Source organism: Lycium barbarum, chromosome 2 (genome assembly GCF_019175385.1).
Source record: "Lycium barbarum isolate Lr01 chromosome 2, ASM1917538v2, whole genome shotgun sequence".
Classification (NCBI taxonomy): domain Eukaryota; kingdom Viridiplantae; phylum Streptophyta; class Magnoliopsida; order Solanales; family Solanaceae; genus Lycium; species Lycium barbarum.
The window spans coordinates 5,633,362-5,657,005 of record NC_083338.1 but is presented as its reverse complement, the minus strand read 5'-3'; the positions used below and the strand labels follow the sequence as shown (position 1 = coordinate 5,657,005).

Sequence of the window (23,644 nt, the reverse complement as noted above, 5' to 3'; positions counted from 1 at the left end):
AATTTACTGAAATAAATTCATATATTTGTAAATTATGTAAAAAGTATTTCGAGAGTCAACCAAGCCTTTCTTTGATCGGAATTTCATTATATGTCTTTTAAATATTTTAAATTGTTAATTATTATGATTTATATATTTTTTACATACAACAACAAAAACGCAATGTAATCCTATAAGTGGGGTTCGTGGGTAGTGTGCCTTAGCCCAACCTCTACATACACACTACCCTCCTAAGACCGCACTTGTGGGATTACACGCATATGTTGTTGTAGTTTTACAAATATATTCCCTCTGTTGATATACTTTCCTTTATAGTCTGTTAAAAAATAATGATACATTTCTATATTTAAAAATAATTTAATTTGAAACTTTTCCTTTTACCTTTAATGAAAGGATTTACAACCACACATATATCTATAGCTTGTTTTAGACCACAAGTTTCAAAAGTTTTTCTTTCTTTCTTAAACACCGTACCTAGTCAAAATATATCACATAAATTGGAACGGGACGACCAGATTAATAATTAAAAACTTAAATATTTAAAAAGAATACAAAAAAAAATCGAAAAAAAAAACTCAAAATTTTAATTGTGTGACATAAATTGAAACCGCTGTAACTTGTGTTCAAACGAAACGACATGTCAGTAACTAAAACGAGTCGTGGTTCAGTGGCTAGTAATGGGCCAGTTATTAACTAATGTTTCTAAGTTGACGTGGTTTCGAGTCTCGCTAGCAAATTCCTTTACTTATTATTTCTTTTAATAACAGAACAGAACCAGGGTTTACACTGTGTAACATCTTTCTCTATCGCCGGCGCCGGAAACCTAACTGATCGGAACTCTTTCTCGCCGTCCGATTAGGCCATCGGAAAAGCAGTTTATTGTGTAAGTGTCTGTTTCTCATAATTGACTATTTGGTGCGAAAATTACATTGTATATATGTATATTAACTGTGCGCTCTATCTCTCTTCCTGTCTTGCTATATGTTGGTATAAGTGTTTGTATATTTTGGGCTATTTTTTGTAATGTTAGTTTTGGACTATTTTTTTGTAATGTAAGTGACTAATTTGTATATTTCTGAAATTTTCTCTAATTTAATTCTATTTATAAATTGATTTAAGATAAAGTAGAAAGTCTCTAAGTGATTTTGATTTGTTCTTGAAGAATATAAACACATTCTTCAAACGCCTCAATTATGGAGGGATATTATGATTGTACAAATAACGATAAGGGAGTAAAATAGTTAAAAGAAAAAGGGATAATTTTAATAATATACAATTCAGCATAAAATATTAAATCCATGTAGCCATATTTTTAATTTACATATGCATAGCTATTTTTTTTTTTTTTTTTTTTTTTGCAATGGTTGTTTATGCACACGATATAAAACATTATACATTTATAGCCTGTTTGGCCAAGCTTATTTTTCCTCAAAAGTGCTTATTTTTTTTTCTCAATAAGTGTTTTTTTCTTAAAAAGTGAGATGTTTGGCCAAGCTTTTGAGAGAAAATAAGTTCTCCTAGAAGATGTTTTTCAGCAACTAAAAAGAAATAGCTTTTGCCCAAAACCATTTTTTTGAAAAACACTTTTGAGAAAACTACGCGTATAAGCACTTTTTAAAAGTTTAGTCAACACTAATTGCTGCTCAAATGTGCTTTTTAAATTAATTGGCCAAACAGAATGTTTTTTTGCTGAAAGTACCTTTTTAAAAAGTACTTTTGAAAATAAGTTGATTTTAGAAGCTTGGCCAAACAGGCTATACTGTAGATAATGTATAAACCTTGTATAAAAGTGTATAAAAGGGTCATTTCGGGTAATATTAGAAATATGGGGCATTTTCGAGTTAATATTTTCTCCAAATAGACATCGAGTGTTATTTTCCCAAAACACGCTCCTAATTAATGTTTTTTAAGGGGTGTGCAAAAGAGAATCACCACAAATAATTTTGAGTAGTGGATGGTTATGGATGAAATAATAGTTAGCTGCTTGACGTGCTGTCAAAGATCTCGTTCTCTTAAGTAGATGGATTGTTGACGAAACAACCATGTTTAGTGTATTCACTAATGACATTTGTCAGACATTTCACTCACTTTTTGACTCTGATTCAAGTGAACCAAAAGTACTTAGGACTGTCAAATTCCAGCATGTAGAAGATTATTACAAATAAAGCATTCACATCCACCCTTGTGTACATTGAACAAATTTGCAGTGTCTTTTTATTTTATTTTAACTCATCAAACTTGGAATTATTTGCTAAAAAATGCTTGCTGTAGACGATCAAAGTTAGAATTCTGTGGCAGTTTTCAACAAATTTTAACAAGATGGGATATCCTCTTAGTTGATTCAGGTTACTTCGAGCATGGTATATTGCGGTTTTTGTGCAGAGAGTACCACTCGACCCGACTATGTGGATGGCAGAATGTGAGAACTTCATCTCCCAATGTTGTTCTTTCTTCTACATTATAATACTCCTCTCGTTCATTTTATTTTATACATGTTGTTCATTCGTTCTAAGATGCTTCATTTCGTTACATTATAGATGTTGCCCCTTATGTGGAAGAGTTCTTGAAGAAGATAATTTTTCAAATGAGCCCACTTTTGTTAAGAATGCTGCTGGGCAGGTTAATTCTTTGTTTCATATTCTTTTTAATGCATATTAGATTGATATATTTTGGACAGTTTGTTTTTCTTCAATTTCAATCCTATCTAGTTTGAATGGATTGAGATCCTGTCCAGTTTGGACGGTTGCTTAATCAGGGTTAATATCAACAACAACATACCCAGTGTAATCAGGGCTAATGTCATTTTTATTATTTGTTTGTAAAAGGAGTTTTTAAGGTGCAAAGCAAGAAGTGGTTAGAAAGTTAATAAAATTCCATAAAAAGATGTGGGCGTAGCGGTCCATAAAGCTGGTGAAAACCATGGTAAACGAGGGTTCAAATCCCAGGGGAGACCAAAAAGCGCTTGGTGATTTGTTCTCATCGTCCTAAGCCTTGGTGGGTGGAGTTTCTGGTATATGTGTTATTTGTGGGAGGTAACAGGTACACGGTAAATTAGACGAGATCGCACAAGCTTGCCGGACACCACCATTATATGCTCAAATGAGGAGATAAATAATACTAAAATGAAACCAAGGAACATGATAAGAAGTTTAAGGGGAAGCTATTGAAAAAGTTGTATGTGTGGTGTCTTGTAAAAGTCAATAGGTATTCTATCAAGACTAACTTAAATCATGTGCAGAGCCAAGTGGAAGGAAAGCGTGTGAAGACTGTCCAAAGTGTTGATTCAGCTTCACGGCAAAGAACAATAAATGAAGGTATCTTATATACCTTCGATTATTATTTTCTCACAATGACTTTATGATCACTGGTGGAGGCTTCAATCCTCATCAGTAGCATAGCATCCCCTTCCCCTTTCTCCCTTCCCTGATGTAACAGAAGACTTTATGCTCCTTGTACCTATTAATATAATGTCTATCATTCTTTTTCCTTTATAGAAAAAGGTTCTATCATGTATTTTTCAGCTTAATGATGTCTAGATGTTTGTTTCTATTAGGGAAAACAAACAAAAAATGTTGATCGAGTTCTCGATTTTCAATAGAAGTTGTTATGTCTTTCTAGAGTACAATTGCATTTGCTTTCTTCAAATTGGTGTGAACTACTATCATCAAAAATGCTATACCCATGTTTAGTTGGTATCTTTGTCTAATGTGAGCTTTTGAATTTAGCTTCCTGAAAGAGGAGTGCCTGCTATTCGTGGTCAATATAGGCATTCAAGTAGAACTATTTTTGAAAATCTTGTAGTAGAGGAACACCCTATTTTGTGTCAAAATCAACTAACTGTGGTCAACAAGCTTTTATACAATTATAAGGTTAACCTTTCATCTACAAGATAACTTCCGGTTTCTATGAAATGTACTCATCCAAACTTTAATTGTGAAGTATATATGAATGTTTTTCTCAAAGGTCCTCGTTTCTTTTCATGTTAATGGTTAAAAAAGGAGCCCCAAATGATGATAGTGATAGAATATGTAAATTGTTAGATTTTCCCTTAGCGGTTGATGGAAAGAGTTGTTGTCTTTTGTATGGTCTTGGACAATCCTCACCTCATGAACTAGTATTTGGGGTTGAGTTAGGTTTGCGGTTCATTTCTTTACATGGTATCAGAGTCAAACTCATTCCTCTTCTTGGTTTACCCAATAATGGACCCCATGTTATGTTGTCCACCCTCCAGTTAACTATGCATGGGTGTGCCAGACATTGTTAGATGTTGAGAGAATGGACTGTTGTCTCCTTATATGATTTTGGACAATTCTCACCCTTGAACTAGCTTTGGGGGTTGAGCGAGGCCCAAGGTCCATTTTCTTAACATCAATAAAGTAACTGATTTATCTTGTTAATATGATGAGAGTAACACCATACTTAGAGGTGCACAAGCTATCTAACAATGTGCGTATATATCACCAATTTGGTTTGAGAATATATTAAATCACTATTTGATATCAATATAATTTTTAAGTATGAACTTCTTTCTGGTACATTTATTAACTCCCCCTTCCTGCAGCATATTATGGTATAGAGAGTATAATGAATGCATTAGGAATTGGCGGTGGCGATTCGATAGCTAATCCAGCTAAGGCCTTCTATGAGGTATGATTTGGCTTATGCGTACCTCTACTAGCATGATATCATTCTATGGCTGAATATATTGCTTTCAGATAGCACTTGAGAGGAATTTCACGAAGGGGCGTAGGAAAGAGCAAGTTCAGGCTGCTTGTCTTTACATTGCATGTAGGTGAGAGATTGTGCTTTATGATATTCTTTTTCAGCATATCTCTGTTCCCTAAGAGAAAAAGAATGGGGATAATGTGTAATGACGCTTAAGATGTTAACAGGTTGACGACGTAAATTATGTCAGCCATACATCTGTGGTTTGAGAGTAAAACAAAACATATGCTCCTTCCGTTTTAATTTATTTGTCTTCGTTTGACTTGGCACAGAATTTAAGAAAATAACGAAGACTTTTAAATCTTGCAATCTTAAACTAAAGATGGCTGTAATATACCAAAATGCCTACGAACTACTATTACCAGTAAAGGCTTTCGACATATCATCCATACTTATACCACAAGCATAGAGATGAGAAATAGGAAAAAGGGCGCCCCTGAATCTTGTTGGGTGTAAAGAGTTACATAGAAAGTGACATTCTTTCTGAAACAAACTAAAAGGAAAGTAACACAAACAAATTGAAATGGAGGGAGTACCTAGGTTTTCTAAAACACATAAGCAAAACCTCCTGCGTCCCTAGGGCTCTGATCTAGTGCTCTACAAAGTTGTATGTTTTTTTTAACCCGAGTTGGTCTATCAGATGCAATAGTATCAGTATGGTTTTTGGACTTGTGATCTTCATATCCTTGAACTACAAACCACAGTTCTACAGAAGCAACCAAGAAGTATAATTGCTATTACCATCTAACTTTCTGCAGTAATCATAGGTGATGGTGTAGAAGAAAATATAAGAAAGGAGAGTGCAAAATGCAAAGATGTTCAGAAACAGGCAGCAACAGGGAAGAGGACAGAGAACTTGAGAAACAAATTGAAATATAGAGAAAGAAGAGAAGGGTCATCAAAAGTTGCTTTATTATTCCCTCAAGCTGTGGGGTTTAAATAACCATTATAAGAAATACAAACAAGGGAAAAAAAAGACAATAATTACATTCCTACAAAATCTTCTAATTTCCTAATCAAGGGAATTTGCCAATCTTTCCATATTTACATAGTATAGGTTTTTCCATATCTAACAGGGGGTAAACTGATAAATTATAAATCTTGCTCTGGTTAATTGCGGATGAAACTACTAACTGTATTATGCAGCACAGAGGGATACCAAAGCGGCAAAGTTTTGCCATTATACATATATTGAAAGAGTAATGAGGAATATTATAGTTTTAATTCAATCTTTCAATGTAATTTTCTTGGTCCAAGCTACTATCTAGTGACAAATTGAGGTATCTTTTTGTTTATTTTTCTTGCAGGGAAAGCAAAAAGCCATTCCTACTCATTGACTTCTCTGAGCACTTGAGGATAAATGTGTATGTGAGCTTACTTCTACAAACATCTTAGAAGTCTTTCTCTTTCATTCTTCTTCTGATATAACACTTTGCATCAATAATCTTGAGCAAGAGCTTAATGATTCCCCTTCAGGTCAGGAGTTCTTATCATCCTGTTCAGTGTTATGATATTCTATATAGCCCTTAGATCCTTCTTGTGGTTATATTGTGAACCAAATCTTATGTGTGAATTTTTTGTGGTTAGAGTAGATTAGAATAATCTTGCTTCATCTTTAGCTAGAAATGAAAGCAGCCTTATGTGAAGTAGTATTTGTGTTGGATTTGAGAAACATAGAGTTACAATATCGTCTCTTGTTTGGGAAGGAAATTTAGGACAGAAGAAAGAGATGACCTTTGTCATACATGAAATGTTATACCTGAAGTTGGACAGTTTGGGAAAACATTTACCTAATCACTATCTTTATTATGGTAATTGAAGCCTGTTCAACCTTCTTCTCTTTGAAATGCAGGTATGTTTTAGGTGCTGTATTCTTACAGCTTTGCAAACTTCTAAGCCTTGAAAGCCAACCATTTATTCAAAACCCTGTGGATCCTAGCCTTTTCATTCATCGATTCACTGATCGTAAGTATTTATCTAGATTTGGTTTATGGTTAATTTTAATCTTTGCTTCTTTTTGCCCACCTTTCCCCAGGTACCAATGTCGTGGCGGAAGTACATATATTTTTTAATTTCCACTTTGCTTTCTTGATTACATTTTGGATTTTCACTTTAAAGATCTTGATTCATAAGGATTTTATTGTGCAAGTGTAATTTTTCTGCCCATTCCTCTGGCAAGTACTTTAATGTGGATGCCTATTAGATGGTACCTGGTTGCATCCTCTTTTCCCCTTATTTTGAGCCAATGATATAGCATCATTTAAGTAGCAGAACATTTAATATTTAAGAGCAAAAGGGGGAAAAGAGGATGCAACCATGTACCAGGTACCCTTATTTAATGTTTTTGCTCTTAACAACTGCATACCCAGTATAATCCCACATGTTACCTCAATTTTCCTGCACAATAATGTTCAGCTCTTTATTTTATTGGTATGTGCAAAAACATTCTCTTTTTTTTTTTTCCCCTTCCTGTTCCATCCAGAAACTTATTTGTTGTACCTGTGGACACCTTCACAATTTCACCTTACTTACTATGTTGCCTTAAGCTCTACTTTTTCCTTTCCTTTCTGTATTTCTTTTCTTTTTCAGTCGATATAATATTGCTGTTAGCTTGTTGGGGTCCACCTGTGAAGACTATCAATTTATAATGTAGGTTTATTTGGGGGAAGGAAGCCAAATATTTCTAGAGCTGCACTTCAGATTGTGGCCAGCATGAAGCGTGATTGGATGCAGGTAATACATGATTTTTCTTTGCGTATAATTTATGTGAAAGTTACTGGAGTAATTCTACAACTAGATAAAAATCACTTACACTTTTGCACTAATCCATAAATTGTTTATAGACAGGGAGAAAGCCAAGTGGATTATGTGGAGCTGCACTGTACATAGCTGCTCTTTCACATGGACTGAGTTGTTCTAAATCAAAAATTGTAAGTGGTCTTTGTAGATTTTCCTTTATGTTGATGGCCAGAATTCAGATTTTCTTCCTAGATTTCCTTTATATTGATGGTCAGAATTCAGATTTCTTTATAGTCATGCTTCATGTTGTAAGTTTTATTCTGCTTACAAACTATGTGTATCTTGAAGTAAGTTTATGTGTTAAAGTAAGATTTCCTAGTATCTTGTATATCTGAGCTAACCTAATCTCACTTTTGTAAGCTTTGCATCTGCTTGATGCATTTTAATGAAAACATCTTTTACTTCATCAAAAAAAAACTTTTATTTTGCTTTGTGAAACTCTTACGCGTTTTAGCTAGTTTTTCAACTACTTATTCTTGGTCATAAAGTTTGGACTTTTTCTTGTCGTTGGACTTTACAACTATTCTCGTCCTACTTTCTTGACTTATTTCATGTTCAAGCCTATGAAGCACAAACACTGGCTCGACTTGCGCATTTATTTTTTCATGCCACAGGGAACATAATATCTCCTTTTCTCATTTTCTTTATTCTTTTGGTCAACAGATCAAAGTCGTACATATTTGTGAAGCAACATTGACCAAGCGTTTGATTGAATTTGAAAACACAGAATCTGGGAGTTTAACGGTATGTACCATCAAAGCTGATAGCATGAGCACTGTTTATACTTTAATATTCTCTGTTATGTAGCTGATAGCATGACACTGCTGATACTTTACTATTCTCTGTTTGAAAAGTTTCACGTGCATCTATTTAAGCATGTCTACTTCATCAAAAAATGTATTTAAGCATGTCTGCAGGTTCATATTTTTGTTGGGAGGGTCCCAGCTATTAAATTTGAGTCTTAAAAAGCAATATAGCCACGGACAAGGTGTATAACGTAATTTGTTACCAATGCTGGAACAAATATTGTAAAACTTGTGTTAGTGCATACACATCAAGTACAGGGAGATGCGTGCTAATGTCGTTCAGTGAGAGATTGACTTTTGTTCTACTAATGTGTATTTATGTTTCTTAATGATCTTCATAGAAAAACTCCTCTGTTAACAAAAGACCCCAAAAAAGGAGCAAATAAAAGATCTCATCTAGTCCCTAACTCCTCCTTCCTTCTTTTTTCCCCCTCTTGTTCAACTAGTGGAATCATAAACTGAACTTGTCCATGGGCTCGGCGCCTCAGGCTTCAGGGCAGTTTGATGCTCATGTCCAGGAGAAATCATCACCTAGTGATGTGCTATTTTTATGAGCCTGATGTGCTTGATGACATATATATAATTGTTGACAGTCAAAATAAATTTGCCTGGGAATCTAAATATTTTAACTCCCTCCTTTTTTCTTGACACATTAATGTTGGAGTTTGATGCAAGTTGCCTCTGTGGTGATAGCTTGTTAAGCCAAAAATTTTGTTTCCGAGTTTCATTGTATTACTTCTTACTTGCAACTAGATTGAGGAGTTCTATAAAAGAGCTGAGGACCTTGAGAAAGAAGAGAGACTGGCCCCGCAATTTTATTCGGGGTCAAAAGGATCTGGGATCACAGAAGTGCTATGTGAACACAAAGGAAGTGTGGAGCTGCCCTTTGCCCATGGTCTTTGTGAGAGTTGTTACAGTGATGTAATTACTTGGTACCCTGACTTTTTTAAGTTTTCAATAGTATTGCTAAATCATATGTAATGCTCGTGAATGTGTTTGCAGTTTGTAAAACTTTCAGGTGGGCTTGATGGAGGAGCTGAACCTCCAGCCTTCCAACGTGCTGAGAGGGAAAGATTAGTGGCGAAAGAAGCTGCTGAGGATCCAAAACTTTCCATGTCCAATCAGGTGGAAAACAATGGCGCTGAGGTACTCATTGGAGCTGCTACTTATCCAAAGCATTATTTCCTTGTAGTTGTAACGTAGAATTATATGCTTTCACGAAAGCATTTGACTGTTAGAAAGGACACGAGTCAGGTTCTGAAAATTTTGTGAGATGGAAAGATAGATTTGGAAGAAAAGAATTGTCATCTATAAGAAAAAAGAGCAAGTGTAGGGAGAATAGGATTTCATGTTAAGACGCTAGATTTTCTTTGGATTAAATTCCTAAATATGATGTTGCATCAAGCTAAACAGAGCTTAAACCTGCAGAAAGCTAAACTGTATGTTACAGCATCCTCTTACCAAAGTTAAGACAAGCCCTAATAGTTTCCTAATGTATCCTTCCCAAGCGTGAATGTTCATTTCCTGCCACTTACATTTATGATGATGATCGACTTTTTATTAAAAAACCCTTTTATCTTACTATAATCTTATTTCAGTGATCTTGACAATACTGCAGAATAAAATGAGTTTCAATTGAATGAAGAAGTTCCATTTATGAAATCTAAAAAATGCTCTCCAACACAGATACCAAGGTAAGTCAATAAACCTTTTCCGACATTCTCTGTCATCAAAACACCCTCTCTTTCTAATCTAGAAACCCCTTTTCCAGCATTCTTTCTCCTCAAAACGCTTTTTCGATATCACTTGAGAATGTACCCTACTCTTTCTGTTCACTTGAGAGATCTGCCCTCCTCCTTTTTTAAGAATGGTAAAAGTATATGAAATGTGCCCTATTCATTCTGGCTAATAGGCACAGTTTATCTCGAGCTCAGGTGTTCAATAGGTACAACTCTTAATTCATGTGTCTAAGTGAAAAAATCAGGCAAGTTTGAGGGGCTGCATATGCATTCAGCCTTTAATATATTACTAAGTAATGTAAGCATTAGTGCTTTGGGAAAAGATCATTTCGATAGACTCATATTTATTTCCGCTGTTGCAGGATTTCTGAATGTATGAAGAACTTAATAAATTACGGAACATCTCTTTACCTAAATATAGAATCCAAAACTATATTGACTAGACGATTCATCAATGCAAAAAAGGATAGAAAATCTTGAGGATCTTTGGGTTGTCGTTGGCATTTCATGTGATTTCTTCTTAAGAAATCTTTCCTTAGGCAATGCCATACTGCCACTAGTGCCAAATTGTTGAATCTAGTTGGTGTTTACTGTTTTACTGGAAATATGTAGCCATTTTCTTGCTTTCTGAATTGTGCCTTTATTTATTCTCTTTTTGTGTTCTTTTGGTTTATGAACAGTCTGAAAAGGAAGAGAACACTCAGAGTGTGACCGGGAGTACAAATGTGCAGATATCAGGGTCTGAGCAAATAGGTAACTGTTTTATTTTCTTCCGGAGTTAGCATGTTGGAGAGATTTCTGGATCAAGACCATAAAATAAGTTATTTTTCTCTCAATTGCAGGGGCATTCTCAGGAGTTAAAACTGGGCATAATGTGACTTGTGATACAGTACATGGCACAGGTTGTATGGGTCTTGATGATCATGATGAATCAGGGAACTTTTCTGATATTGATGATGCAGAGGTGTGCTACTTCTTCTACCTTGGTCTTCATTTAGTAGGGGGTAACTCCACTGGTCACGATCCTTGAAAGTTTTATTTAAAAATCTATGGCAGCCTAGATGCAAAAGCTGTGATTTTTGACGGATTTCATCCTGCCATACCTCATCGCATGATACTTAGCAAATTATTATATTAGCTGATCCTACTTTTCATCCTTTGCTTAGAAAGAAGCATCGTCCATAATAAGTGAACCTTGTATTATAACAGTTTGTTAGCTAACTCATGAAAAACTATTCTGCCTCCACAGAATGTTTACCTGTGGCAACTGGATTTAGTGGCACATTATGTATTTCTTGGTTCACTAACCTGCCGTGGCTGTTACTCTGTGCCTGCATTTCTATCAGATTGACGGTTATTTTCTCGACGAGGAGGCGAAGCAATGTAAGAAGATCATCTGGGAAAAAATGAACCCGGAATATGAGGTGATTCTGTTAATTTTCTTTGCAAATCACCATGTAAAGTCGGAATGCATATCGCAAGGTCCTATATTGGGCTTAGGATTTATAAATACATTAACAAGTACTTCAATGAATATACTGTTGGTTCATGAAATTACTACTAGCAGTTATAATAGAGGTCTTGTTATGCTAGATCAATTTGGTTTTGTTTTTCTTAACTATGGATTTTTGGTGATTCTTTGGTCTTTTCAATTAAGTTGACTGTGGTTAAGCAACGAGCGTTTTGCTACACTTTTTCTCCCTCTGGTCCATCTTCACGACGAGTTTTCATCACAAAACTCTGCACGCACTTCCTCACCTGCCTTTCCGTTCCTTCTTCTGAGTGAGCGTGTTGATCAATATTTATAGGAAAAAGCAGCTAAGGAAGCAGCTGAATTAGCTGCAAACAAGGCTAAAGAGTCCAGTTTAGCTAACTGTTCGGAGGATGTTCAAGCTACACGGAAGATTTATGCTGCTGCTAATAATAATGTTGCAGAATCAAGAAAGGTTGTACTCTGTGCTTATCTTGAGTTTGTTGCCTGTTGAAAATTGATATTCAATGTGTCATATTTAGGAACTAAGAAACTATAGAGAAGGGTAACTTTATTGTTGTCAATGGATGTTAAAAAGTCGATGCTTGTTAATACATGCAACCACAACAAATATGTCAAAATGATAAACCAAAAAGCATTTAGTACTTCTATAATATATTTTCCTAAAACTTAGTAAGTTCGTATATGTTAGTTGCCTACTTTTGTCTGTTTTGATCTTTCGTTAGTGATGCATCATTTCTTCAATATAAAAAGAAGGGACAGAATGATCTATGCTTGTGATTCCTTCTTCGTTCTGATAAATCAAACCATTTATTGCACTAAGATGATGCCAACAACAACAACAACATGCCCAGTGTAATCCCACAAGTGGGGTCTGGGAAGGATGGTGTGTACGTAGCTTTGCGGACCTTGTGAAGGTAGAGAGACTGTTTCTGATAGACCCTGTCACCCTGGGCTAAGATGGTAATAAAATTTGAAATTCCATCTGAAGGATTGGCCTTCCAAAATGTCTACCAACTGTCTTCAATATCATCTTTACACCTAAAGTATTCATATCAAAGAACTCTTAGTTGTCCATTATAACTTTTCAACTACTTCAAATAATCTCTTCTTCCTCTCTTTACAAACGATCTTAATTAGGCACAATGGTGCGATCTACCTGATGCCTTTCCTTCTCCCAGTAGTGCTCCTCTTCCAACTTGTTTGGCCTTTTTATTAAATCTTATCAAATACCAATTCTATGTTGAAGGACGATAAACAAAACTCTCACAAGCTGGTAAAAGTAAGTGTTATTTGTGTCTTTCCCTGACCCACCCTTCTTAAACATACAACACCAACTGACTACTACGTGTCCTCTCTTCCTTAAGTTACAATAGAAATAGCACATATGTGAAATATCTTATACACAATAAGTTCTTTAGAGATCTCCTGGAATTAGCTTACAGTTTGCTTATGATATCATCTGCAGGAAAAACGACAGAAAAGAGCTGCAGAACTGAAAAATTCTCTTCCTCCTAAAACCCCTGCCGAAGCAGCAAAGCAAATGTTAACTAGAAAGGTATGTATGATAGAGGAGAAGGAACTTACAATCTTTGGCACTCTGTTTGCGGGGATCTTTGTGTTATGGAAATTTCTTACCTTTTCCTTGAGTTTTAATAGTCTTGATGAATGGTCAAGCATGTTCCCGTTTTTCGTGTTTGAGTGTTAGTTTTGCTCAATTTCAACATATCTATCACTTTTTGGCCTAAATTTGGATGATTAGAAGGATTACAAATGAGCTTGCAAGTCCAGTTTAACTGTAAGAGTATGTAACTACGTGGTGGTAGGTACCCCGTAGAATTAGTCGAGGTGCGCACAAGCTAGCCCGGACACCACGATTATCCAAAAAAAAAAAAATATGTAATTACATGGAATACATAAAAAAAATCTAGTTTCTTCCCATTGGTCTTAATCATTTCTTTTTCCTCTTTTTATTACGTTTGCATTGCATGGTATATCTTCCTCTTTTGCATGAAACAATATTTATCAGATATATCGATTGTGCTGTTTGTATCTTACCTTGCTTTATATCACGTGATGCAGAGGCTATGCGCTAAGATCAACTATGATGCGCTAGAAAAGCTTTTTGATGATCCTGTATGTGCTTCTCCAACTCTGAAATTTCTTCAGAATCCCATTATACCTGCTTTTAATTTCAATATTTACTCAGATATCAATTCCTTTAGCAGAGTATGGTTTTCTTTATTGAAAAGAATCTTCGGGTTTGCCCTTACTGAAAGAACATAAGCAGAACGTTCAGTATTGGTGGTGGAAAGGAGATAACTGGTGTTTGAGACGCTATTGTGCGTAATATTTTGACATTCAAGAAATGGGAGGAAAATTTAAAAAAACTAAATAATGTGGCATCAAAAGATTGTAGATTTATCAGAATTTTCCATTGCCACTACTGTTCATCTTATGATCTCTGCTATTAAAGTTCTGGGAGATGCATCTGACAACTCTCTAATATACTCATCTGTCGCGATATATAAATTGTTCTATACCGTTCAGCGGATACTGAATCAATAGTTTCTTGGAAAGGAGTAAGGGGTGGTTAATCTTTCGATCCAAAGGCGGAGTCAGGATTTTCAGTTATGGGTACTAAACCACAATTCTTTTTTGCTTATTGGGTTCTGAACAGATTATTTGTACATATCAAAAGCATTTTTTAATATGGATATAGGGTTTGAGCCAAAGTTACTGGATTCCACTGAACTCGGAAGTTTCACTGTGCCTCCGAGCTGATTGGATCTGATCTTAGTTCAGCTTCTTGATTTCCCTATTATTAACATTGGAGGATTATAAAAAGACCGACAACCTCGAAATCACTCCAACTCCTAGGGATCTCAACTTGATAAGGATTCCAGGAGCAACCTGAAATTTTGAACATCTGCAGGACAAATTACACAAATCTAAAGCATTTGTTGCTCTCATCTCGATAAATATGTTTAACTCTTGATCATGTTATTCATACAGGAAATTCCAGAGAACCTAAAGAAGAGTCGAAATGTGGACGATTCAACAAATTATAACGTGGTAAAGAGCAGCAAAATTGATTCGGAAGTAGACGAGACTTATGAAGAATCATTTATGCAGTATGATGAGGGTATGCATTATGATGAGGTTATGCATTACGATGAGGATGGTGGAGGATATGGCTATGATCAATACTATGATTATGATGAATAGTGAAATAATCTGCATTCCTTAAGATTGATTTCCCCTTGCAAAAGAGGACATGAGAAATCAGGTAACACATTTTCCTTGTTCATGGTAGCCAATTGAAGTCCCACATTTGGGAGGCAAAGTGTTCCCTACTAAAGGAGACTATTTCGAATCCGAGACTTCTGGTTAAGGATGAATAGTACTTACCACTCCGCCACAAATTTTGGTGATAAAATTTATTTTGTTTTAGTTATCACATTGATTAATTTATTAGGGTTACCTCTCTCTGTACTGGCATGTGAGATCTTATTCCATTATTTCCTGCTTATTACTGAAGTTTGCGTAATTGAAATTGAAATACTTCCCTTTCCATGAATGACAAGAGATGTATGTAAATAGACTGTGTACTGATATCTTCAACGATATAACAAATATATAAAAATAACTTCAAGGGCGGATGCATGTTCAGCCAAGTCGGAAACTAGTTATTATATGTATATAAATAGCAAGGATAATTCTAGAGATCTCTCTTCAGGTTTCACTTTGTAATACTAACCTCCCTTGTGGGTTACGATTTTACACTAGTCTCCCTTGTTTCAATTGTTGTTATAACGGTTCTTTAACCTATTTATATTTATAGTCAATAATAACTTGGTTAAAAGAATTGTTACCAAAAAATTAAATATAAGGAAATTTTGCGTAATATCGTAAACCGCAAGGGAGATTGTTAGGAAGTCAAACCTAAGTGTGGGTAGGTGGGGAGTGGGGGGGAAGGGTTTCAGAATAATATGCAAAATGATATAATTATATAAATTAAGGGGACCAAATTCAACCAGCTAGTGCTTGTGGCTCATTGGTCAAGCAGCTTTTGTCAAGGTCGGGTGATTTGAGTCTCAAGTTATGGCTTTTTCTGTGTATTTCTCGAATCTACCTTGCTATATTATTTCAAAAAGTTGCTTCAATTTCAAGAAATAAGTATTTCTTTGTTTATGTGACGGTATTTTCTTTTTAGTTTGCAAAAAAAAAATAAAAAATGCTGATTTCTATTTTCGTGAACAAGTTAACTTAAACCTCACTTATCCTTAATGACAAGCTTTTTATAGACGCATATGGCATGTTTAAAACTATATGTCAAAGTTTAATAAGATACATAAATGTTATGACATAGATTACAAGTTTCAAAACTCTTTTTATTCATTCTTAAACTCCGATCAGTTAATAAGTTCACATAACAAATGGTTTTTAGTATTACTCTTACAAAGGCAGTTATGGATATTGTTAGAATAGTCAAGTCGTATATATCTAGGCTTAGTGTTACAATCCCCCATTCATTTTTTTGCACGGATTGTTCTTCAAAGGCGCTGGTCTTTAATTTTTGTCTCTCAAATTGCTGGTCTTTAATAAAAGCCTTTGCCTTAAAAAGTAGCCGAAAATACCCTGAGGCTTTGGATTTGAACCCCTGCTCAGTCAAGGCAAGGCTTCGCGAAAAATCTACCTTATAAGACAGAATTTTCCTTAAGGCAGATTTTTTGCCTTCTGCCTTGAGGCAAAAGAAAAAAAAAATTACTCTGCTGAAATTCTCCAAAAGTTAGGCCTTAAGACCTAATTTTGCATCAAAATTCTGTCTTGCGAATTTTTTTTTCTTTTCAGTTGGTGTTAGATCATTGGCAAAAAATATTTGGGAAGAAGAGATAATTTGACAGTCATATGTGCCTTCAAGTTTTGGTGACTGTTTTTGGACTAATTTATGTTACCTTTATGTATTTAAGTATTTTGCGAAAACAAACACCATCACACTCCATTAAAGAGCATTTTCATGTGATAGGACCTCCTCAAGGAAATCACAATCTCCTTTATTTAAGCTTGAGACAAACAATATAAGAAAGCTCGTACATGCAGGGCTAACTAGAATTGAGGTAAAAAAAGAAAAAGAAAAAAAAAACTAGAATTGAGGTGTAACTTAAAAAGTTTGCCCAACAATAGAAGTACATGTCTACTTATAGACAACAAAAATGAGGAATTTTTTAAGAAAGGGGCAAGCTGTGTTTACGATAGTGAACCTATAACCTAAAAATGAACTCAATATATTGTTACAAGCTCAATATTCATTGGCTATGCTAACAAAGTTTCATATTAATAGTTGTAAAGAAAAGAAAATTATATATGAGGTGGTGATACTTTTAATGGTGTGGAACCATTTGAATAAAGCTGCTGGGGCTTGGTTTGAAACGAACAATGTCCCACCATGTCAAAATTATCTTGGATAGTTTAGCCCAACAACTAGTACTCTGCGAGACAATTATGAAAATGGGGAAGTGATGGCGTCAAACCCGACATACTGCCTTTGCGCGGGATAGTTTACAACATTTACTCGTAACTTTAAAAAGTCATATACAAAAAAGGAAGCAATTGGGCTTCAGTTGCCATAAATATGAATTGATGTGTGTGAAATACAATTAAATCTCCAAATAAGCATGAGGTAATGGGTCATGTGAAACTTAGTTTCGAGAATAAATTATTGGCATATTGATAGCTGAGAAAGAAATAAAAACTACACAGTATAAGATATAGTGATACTCTTCATTGTGTAAGGGTTTTTGAGGAAAACCGTATGAAATGAGTCAATACTGATAACATCACGACATACCAAGTGTATCTTTGCATTATTTTAACCCAACCATTCCAACTCACTTTTAACTTTTTGTACAAATTTTCTTTTCCGTCGACATTACTTTTTCAAAAGTAAACAAAATCTTGAAACATCCAAAAAACTTATATAAAGTAAAGAAAGTTGTACTTCTCTTCTAGATTTCTCTTTTTCTTTGTTAACAAAAGAGGTCAATTATAATGACCCAATCTCTGTCCTTTCATTCATCAGCAAATTAAAAAAATCATCCATAGCTCTAACAGAGGACCCTTTGTAATCATCCTCATCTCTAGCAGCATCTTTAATCATTTCTTTAACTTCACAAACTTTACCCCTTAATCTTTTCCCCTTTTCACTTTCAGTACCCATAACTAACTCAATCTTTTCAATTATGTCCCCATAACTTACATCAAATGTTGTCCCTCTAGCCATTTCCACACAAACACCAACTTCTTCTTCCAAGAACTTAGCATTAAAAAACTGATCAGCTGCCATTGGCCATCCAATTAATGGTACCCCATTAATTAGTGATTCAAGAACTGAATTCCAACCACAATTACTTAAAAATCCACCTGTTGATTCATGAATCAAGATTTCAACTTGTGGAGCCCAATTTAACACTATTAGTCCTCTTTGTTCATTTTCTTGATTTTTTTGAATAAACCCTTCTGGTAACCATTCTTCTGGTTTAAAATCAGCATTTACATCAAATCCTAAAGGTGGTCTAACTACCCAAATGAAATTTATTTCAAGACCATCCAATGCTTTTGCTAATTGCACCATTTGGGATGCTGAGATTGTGTTTTGTGAACCAAAACATATGTAAAGAACTGATTTTTCTTCTTTTCTATCTAACCATTCTTTACATTTTTCTAAAGGAAGTCCTGGTTCTTTCCTAGGAGTACTTACTCTGTCATTTTCTTGAAAAAGTATTGGTCCTATTGCCCAAATAGGTATACATAATTTCCTTCTAAAATACATCAACCCCATTTTTTCAAACTCTTCAACTGTATTAAAAAGAACCCCATCTGAATTTTCCCAAGTTGGAAGATTTTTCAACTGAAAATGTGAATAAGGGTCATTTCCATCAGCTATAGCTAAACTAGGTGACAATTGTGTAACATGAAATTTTCCAGCTTCTTGAAAATCAGGCAATAGAAACTCAAGTTTATCTGTATGTCTATGAGGTAAATTTAACCACATAGAGTAATAACAAGCTACTCCAAATCCACCAGCAGCACAAAATATAGCATGAAAAATACCAAATTCATGAGTTACCTTAGCTGACCATCCAAAAAAGAAATCTGCTATAACACAAATTGGTGGTTTCTTGAAAAAACCAATCTTTACATCAACAAGATCACTAAGAATTTTTCTAAAGTTTGGTTCAAGTGAAGGAGAAACTTCAAGAAGTTTGAAAGCAAGATTGTAAGGTAAAGAATCAGTTATTTCAGTATCTGGTGGAAGACCATGTTCAGTACTGTTAAAAGGTATTTCAAGAAACTGAATTGAATGGTTTTTTTGGAGTGATGATTTGAGTTTCTTGATGTTTAATGATGTGCTTATGAAGGTGATTTGATAACCCTTTTGAATAATCTTGAAAGCTAAGGCTAAGAAAGGGATTATGTGACCTTGTGCCATGAAAGGGAAAAGGACTATGTGGCCTTTTTTTTCTTTCATGGTTTGTAGCATGGAAAGAAGTAGAAGATGGAATTTGGAGGAAAAGGAGAATGAATTCTTGTCTACTTGTAAGGTGTGAAGTTTTATACAAGAGAATTAAACGTATCGGTTAGACTGAATTTGGACAGATTAACATAAATTGATTAATAAATGAGCGAGTTAAATAATCTGTCCAAAGATTATTTGTTGACCAATTAGATTGGATCAAAATGAATGAAAGAACGAGTCATATTTTAATCCATTCAACTCTTATTAAATTTTATTTTATTTTGTTTGTTTGTTTAGAGGGTCGCTTATGTATTTGGCCATAGTTTTAATTGGTGTTGGATTATTGATTGAATTCTTATAGAGGTTTTTGACTTTTCATGCATCATTGGACCATCAAACCTTGTAATTTAGTGACATTAGGAGAAAAATAAGTGTATTTAAGTAGTAGTAATAGGAGAATGATGTTTTTTAAAAGTTGAAAAATATAAGCTTCAGAAGCACTTTTTATACTTCGTCTAAGCACAAACTATTGCTTTGACATTGATAAAAGTACTTTTTAAATTGATAAATTAAATAATCTACTCCCTCTGTTTCATTTTAAGTGTCTTACTTTCGTCTTTAATCTAATTCATGGCAAGTTTATAATCACAAAATTTAAAAGACATTTTAATACATTGTATACATTTTTAATTTAAAATCACAAAATTTAAAATCTCATTTTATTTCTTAAATTTTGTACCTAATGAAACTAAAACACTTAAATTGAAACGAAGGGAGTACTATTCTCCAAAAATACTTTTTTCTAAAAGTTGCCACAACAAAAAATATTTTTTTGAGTAATAAAATTTTGAAGTTTGGTGAGATAAGCTGCTAGTGAGTCATTCCATCATTATATCTTGGTGATCCAAGTTAATGATTAATGGGGTCTCCTCAGTTCTGGACTTCTCCTGATAGTTGGGGTAATAACAGATATCAACATCATTAATTAAAGGACAACGAGACATAATTGCCAAGTCACGTTTTGTGATTTATTGGACTCAAAATTAGACCCAAATAAAATAGTTAGTGCAAAAGGAGTATTAAATGCAAGGGTTCGGTCAAAATTTACTTCGGATACCTTTTCAACTCCTAAACGATGATCCGAACGCTTACGTATCCTTGATGTATTGAGTCAATATTATAGTACGCAGAAAAAAATATCAGGTTCTATATAAAATATTGACGTTTCGGAGTCTTGACACACGACTAATCGTCGGTCAAAGTATAGGAAAAGCACTAAGCGCTGCAAAGAAAATATTTATTAAAATAAGATGTTGCGATCTTTTTATGGAAAAAAAAAACATTAAGTGTTCTTTAAGTGTGTTATTTTTTAATGCGTAACTTTATCTCGAATATGTTGCAAAAAAAAATCGCGTAAATCGGACGTCCGAGCGCAAAAAATCGTGTATATTCGAAAAAAAGTTACGCTTTAAAAAATAACACAGATAAGCTAATGATAACAAGTCTTCAAACAAAAATGAACGTCTATGTATATAGAACACTTAAACTAAAGTTTACAAACAAAATTTACTTCGAGCACCTTTTCAACCCCTAAAATCATTATCCGAACGTTTACGTATCCTTGATGTATTGAGCCTACATCGAAAAAAAATCAGGCTCTATATAAAATATTGACGTTTCAGAGTCTTGACGCACGACTAATCATTGGTCAAAGTATGGAAAAAAACACTAAGTGTTGCAAAAAATAAAGTTGGCCAATTTTTTTTGGTACTATTTCTATAACGCAGTATTTTACTGTGTTATAATTTTTTTTTTTAACTGCTTCTATAACGCAATAAAATACTGCGCTAAAACAGTTAACGGCTCTGTCTCTGTGAACTGCTTTAGCGCAATAAATTACTGCGTTAAAGGTACTTTTGTAAAAAAAAAATTATTAGGATATTTTGGTTCAAAGTGATTTTTTTGGGGGCATTTTGGTTCCGGACTCTTCCCCCACCGGGGGCGGCTTGAGCTTTGGGCCCCAATTTTTTTTTAATATATATCATAATTTAAATTGAGAGTTGGTACTTTGTGAGACGACCGGTTGTTGTATAAATGTTGAACTATTCTAGCCGCAATTTATGTAACACTCTTGTATAAATGCTGTACTCTTTCCACCACAATTTATGTAACACTTTTCTTTCTTTAAAAGTCAAACAAGAAAAAAAATTATCTGAATTTATTTGGATTCTCTTTAAATATTTTAAATTATTAATTATTGTGACTTAAAATACTTTTTATGCAATTTTCGAATATCTAAATTATTTTTCAGAAAACTTAAAGATTGTATGTCTTAATACACAATCAAAATAAAGAAGTTTGACTCTTGAAATCCGAAGTGTATTACATAAATCGAGACAGAGGGAGTCTAATTTCTTAAGAGTGGTACAACTATATATTTACTATTTTCTTCTTTTAATAAACGACGGGAGATTTTAAAAGATAGCGTACTCAACCTAACTCTTAAATCATTGTCACAAACATGTTAGAAGAGTGCCACATAAATTGGGACAGAGGGAGTATTACTTACCCTTTTTTATTTTAAACCGAGGTAGTATTATTTACCTTATAAGAAAAGGATTGAATTTTGAGTTCTGTCAGAGTGTCAGTATACTATCTGAGATTTCTCGAGAATGATTTTATGAAAAATTTATTTATTTTCCTCATTACATTGCTTAGTCCCAAGTGTAAATGACAAATTATGATTAGGGAAACGTGGATGCATCTTCTGTAGTATTTTTTTTTTTTGGGTGGGGGACTGTATGTCAGAGCCCATTTGCATTTGTATATGTAGGATTTTGTTTTGCCTGTCTTTTATTATAGCGAACAAATAATTTTGTTGTACCGAACTACTTCTGAAGAATTGGGTGATTGATCAGCTGGTTCAGAGTTTTAGATAATCAAAGCGTTTTTTGTGTATGCTTTCTTTCTCCTATATTCTGCAGCTTTGTGAGACTCAATTCTTGGTAGATGTCCTTTTATGTGATCGGACTTGTTTCAAGCATTTGTTTCATGCAGACTACAGTGGTTTTGCAAGCATGTGTTTAACAAATTTCTTCATACACAGACACATTTACAGCCAGGAGCAGAAGAGCATAAACATATTTGCAGATGATAGTAGTTCAACTGTCAAATCCTTCCTATATAAGGTCTTGACTAGACCTTTTATCTACAACACCTCGAGTGGCACCTTTTCTTTCAAAAAACTACCCGGTTATTAAGGCACTGGAGAAGGTATTTTAGTTGCATGTTACGCTTAAATATTCTAATTAGTTAATTTTTTATATTTTTTCCTTTTAAATATCCTCATAATGTCTTGGTGTGTATAATATAATGGACATCTTTGTGCATATCACTATCCCTTGTCATAATGGCTTGGCTAGGTCATTCTTCTTTGGCAATTAATGTTGTAAAAGAGAGCAGAATGGAAATTTAATTTTACCTATTAAGCTATTACTTGGTCACAGACTAGCTGGTCTATCAGTTTTATGCAGTGTTTTAAAAGGCAGGGGCGTAAGGCGGGGCGTTTTACATACGCCTCGACGAGGCGTAAGCCTCGAGGCACGGGGCGTAAGCCCCATGGGTATTTAATTTTTAGTAAATCTTACAATAATATAATTACAATAAATATTTTTAAATAGGTAAAATTACATAAAAAAATAAAAGAAAACTGTAAATAAATGAAATATATATATATATCTGTGTGTGTGTGTGTGTGTGTGAGCGCGCGCGCTTGATCCTCACAAAAAAATGATCAAAGCCCATTATACACCGCTTATAACTTGTAATTATATATAACATAATTTTACAAGTATAAACAATACAATGAAATAAAAGCTATTATGAAATGCAAAACAATTCTAACATTTTAACTTTCAAACACGAAAAAAAAAACACAGTTTTTTAAAACACTATTACTATCATAATATTCATTTTATCTCCCTATAAGCAAATAATCAATAAAATTTATCAATATTACAATTAAAACATAACTTCTTCATGAACAAAAAATAAAATTATATGATAATTCTGATACATAGGACTTATGACCAATGACAAGTGAAAATGTACAATTCCGCTATGTGTTTTTTTTAAATAAAAATAAGTGATATTCAGCCTCACGACGTTCTCAAATAGTAAATATCCAATACTACGACTTGTTATATGAGTTACACCCAATCTTCTATTTCTATAGATGAAAAACTATTAAGTATCATTATTTTGTTAAACAATTATGAGGGTGAATGATTCTAATTAAGGAATTTAAAATATAATTTGTATAAGAACTGTTAGGCGAGCCCTGGGCGTTGGGCGTTGGGCGTTAGGCGTGTTTAGGGCGTATGGTTGGGCGCTTAGGGTGTAAGCCTCATAGGAACTAAGCCCCTCACGTTAGCCCCAGGGCGTTTTGCTACTGCCCTGCCCTGAGGCGAGCCCCGGGGCGAGTCTTGACACTGCCTTTTAAAACAATGGTTTTATGCCTCTATTACTTGGTCACAAACTAGATGGTCTATCAGTTTTATGCCTA

The 23,644-nt window shown here is 34.2% G+C and overlaps 2 protein-coding genes across 3 annotated transcripts; one reads left to right on the top strand and one right to left on the bottom strand.

Moving 5' to 3' along the window:
* The first annotated feature begins 650 nt into the window (after positions 1 to 650).
* On the top strand, positions 651 to 15,205 carry LOC132625977 (transcription factor IIIB 60 kDa subunit-like). Of its 2 annotated transcripts, none has more exons than XM_060340672.1 (20): positions 651 to 883; positions 2,346 to 2,419; positions 2,538 to 2,619; positions 3,239 to 3,314; positions 4,562 to 4,647; positions 4,716 to 4,792; positions 6,033 to 6,089; positions 6,578 to 6,690; positions 7,379 to 7,458; positions 7,569 to 7,655; positions 8,188 to 8,268; positions 9,084 to 9,251; positions 9,333 to 9,476; positions 10,750 to 10,822; positions 10,912 to 11,033; positions 11,416 to 11,493; positions 11,878 to 12,015; positions 13,030 to 13,119; positions 13,644 to 13,697; positions 14,577 to 15,205. In XM_060340672.1, the coding sequence occupies exons 2-20, from the start codon at positions 2,358 to 2,360 to the stop codon at positions 14,787 to 14,789; spliced, it is 1,881 nt and encodes a 626-aa protein (XP_060196655.1). In that variant the 5' UTR covers positions 651 to 883; positions 2,346 to 2,357; the 3' UTR covers positions 14,790 to 15,205. The 2 variants fall into 2 exon arrangements, with proteins under 2 accessions (XP_060196655.1, XP_060196654.1); XM_060340671.1 differs by having other exon boundaries at positions 2,337 to 2,419.
* Positions 15,206 to 17,407: 2,202 nt separating this feature from the next.
* LOC132625978 (UDP-glycosyltransferase 92A1-like) lies at positions 17,408 to 19,329 on the bottom strand. The gene has a single exon (XM_060340673.1). It carries the CDS (start codon positions 19,102 to 19,104, stop codon positions 17,608 to 17,610), a length of 1,497 nt encoding a protein of 498 aa, XP_060196656.1. The 5' UTR covers positions 19,105 to 19,329; the 3' UTR covers positions 17,408 to 17,607.
* Positions 19,330 to 23,644: the final 4,315 nt, after the last annotated feature.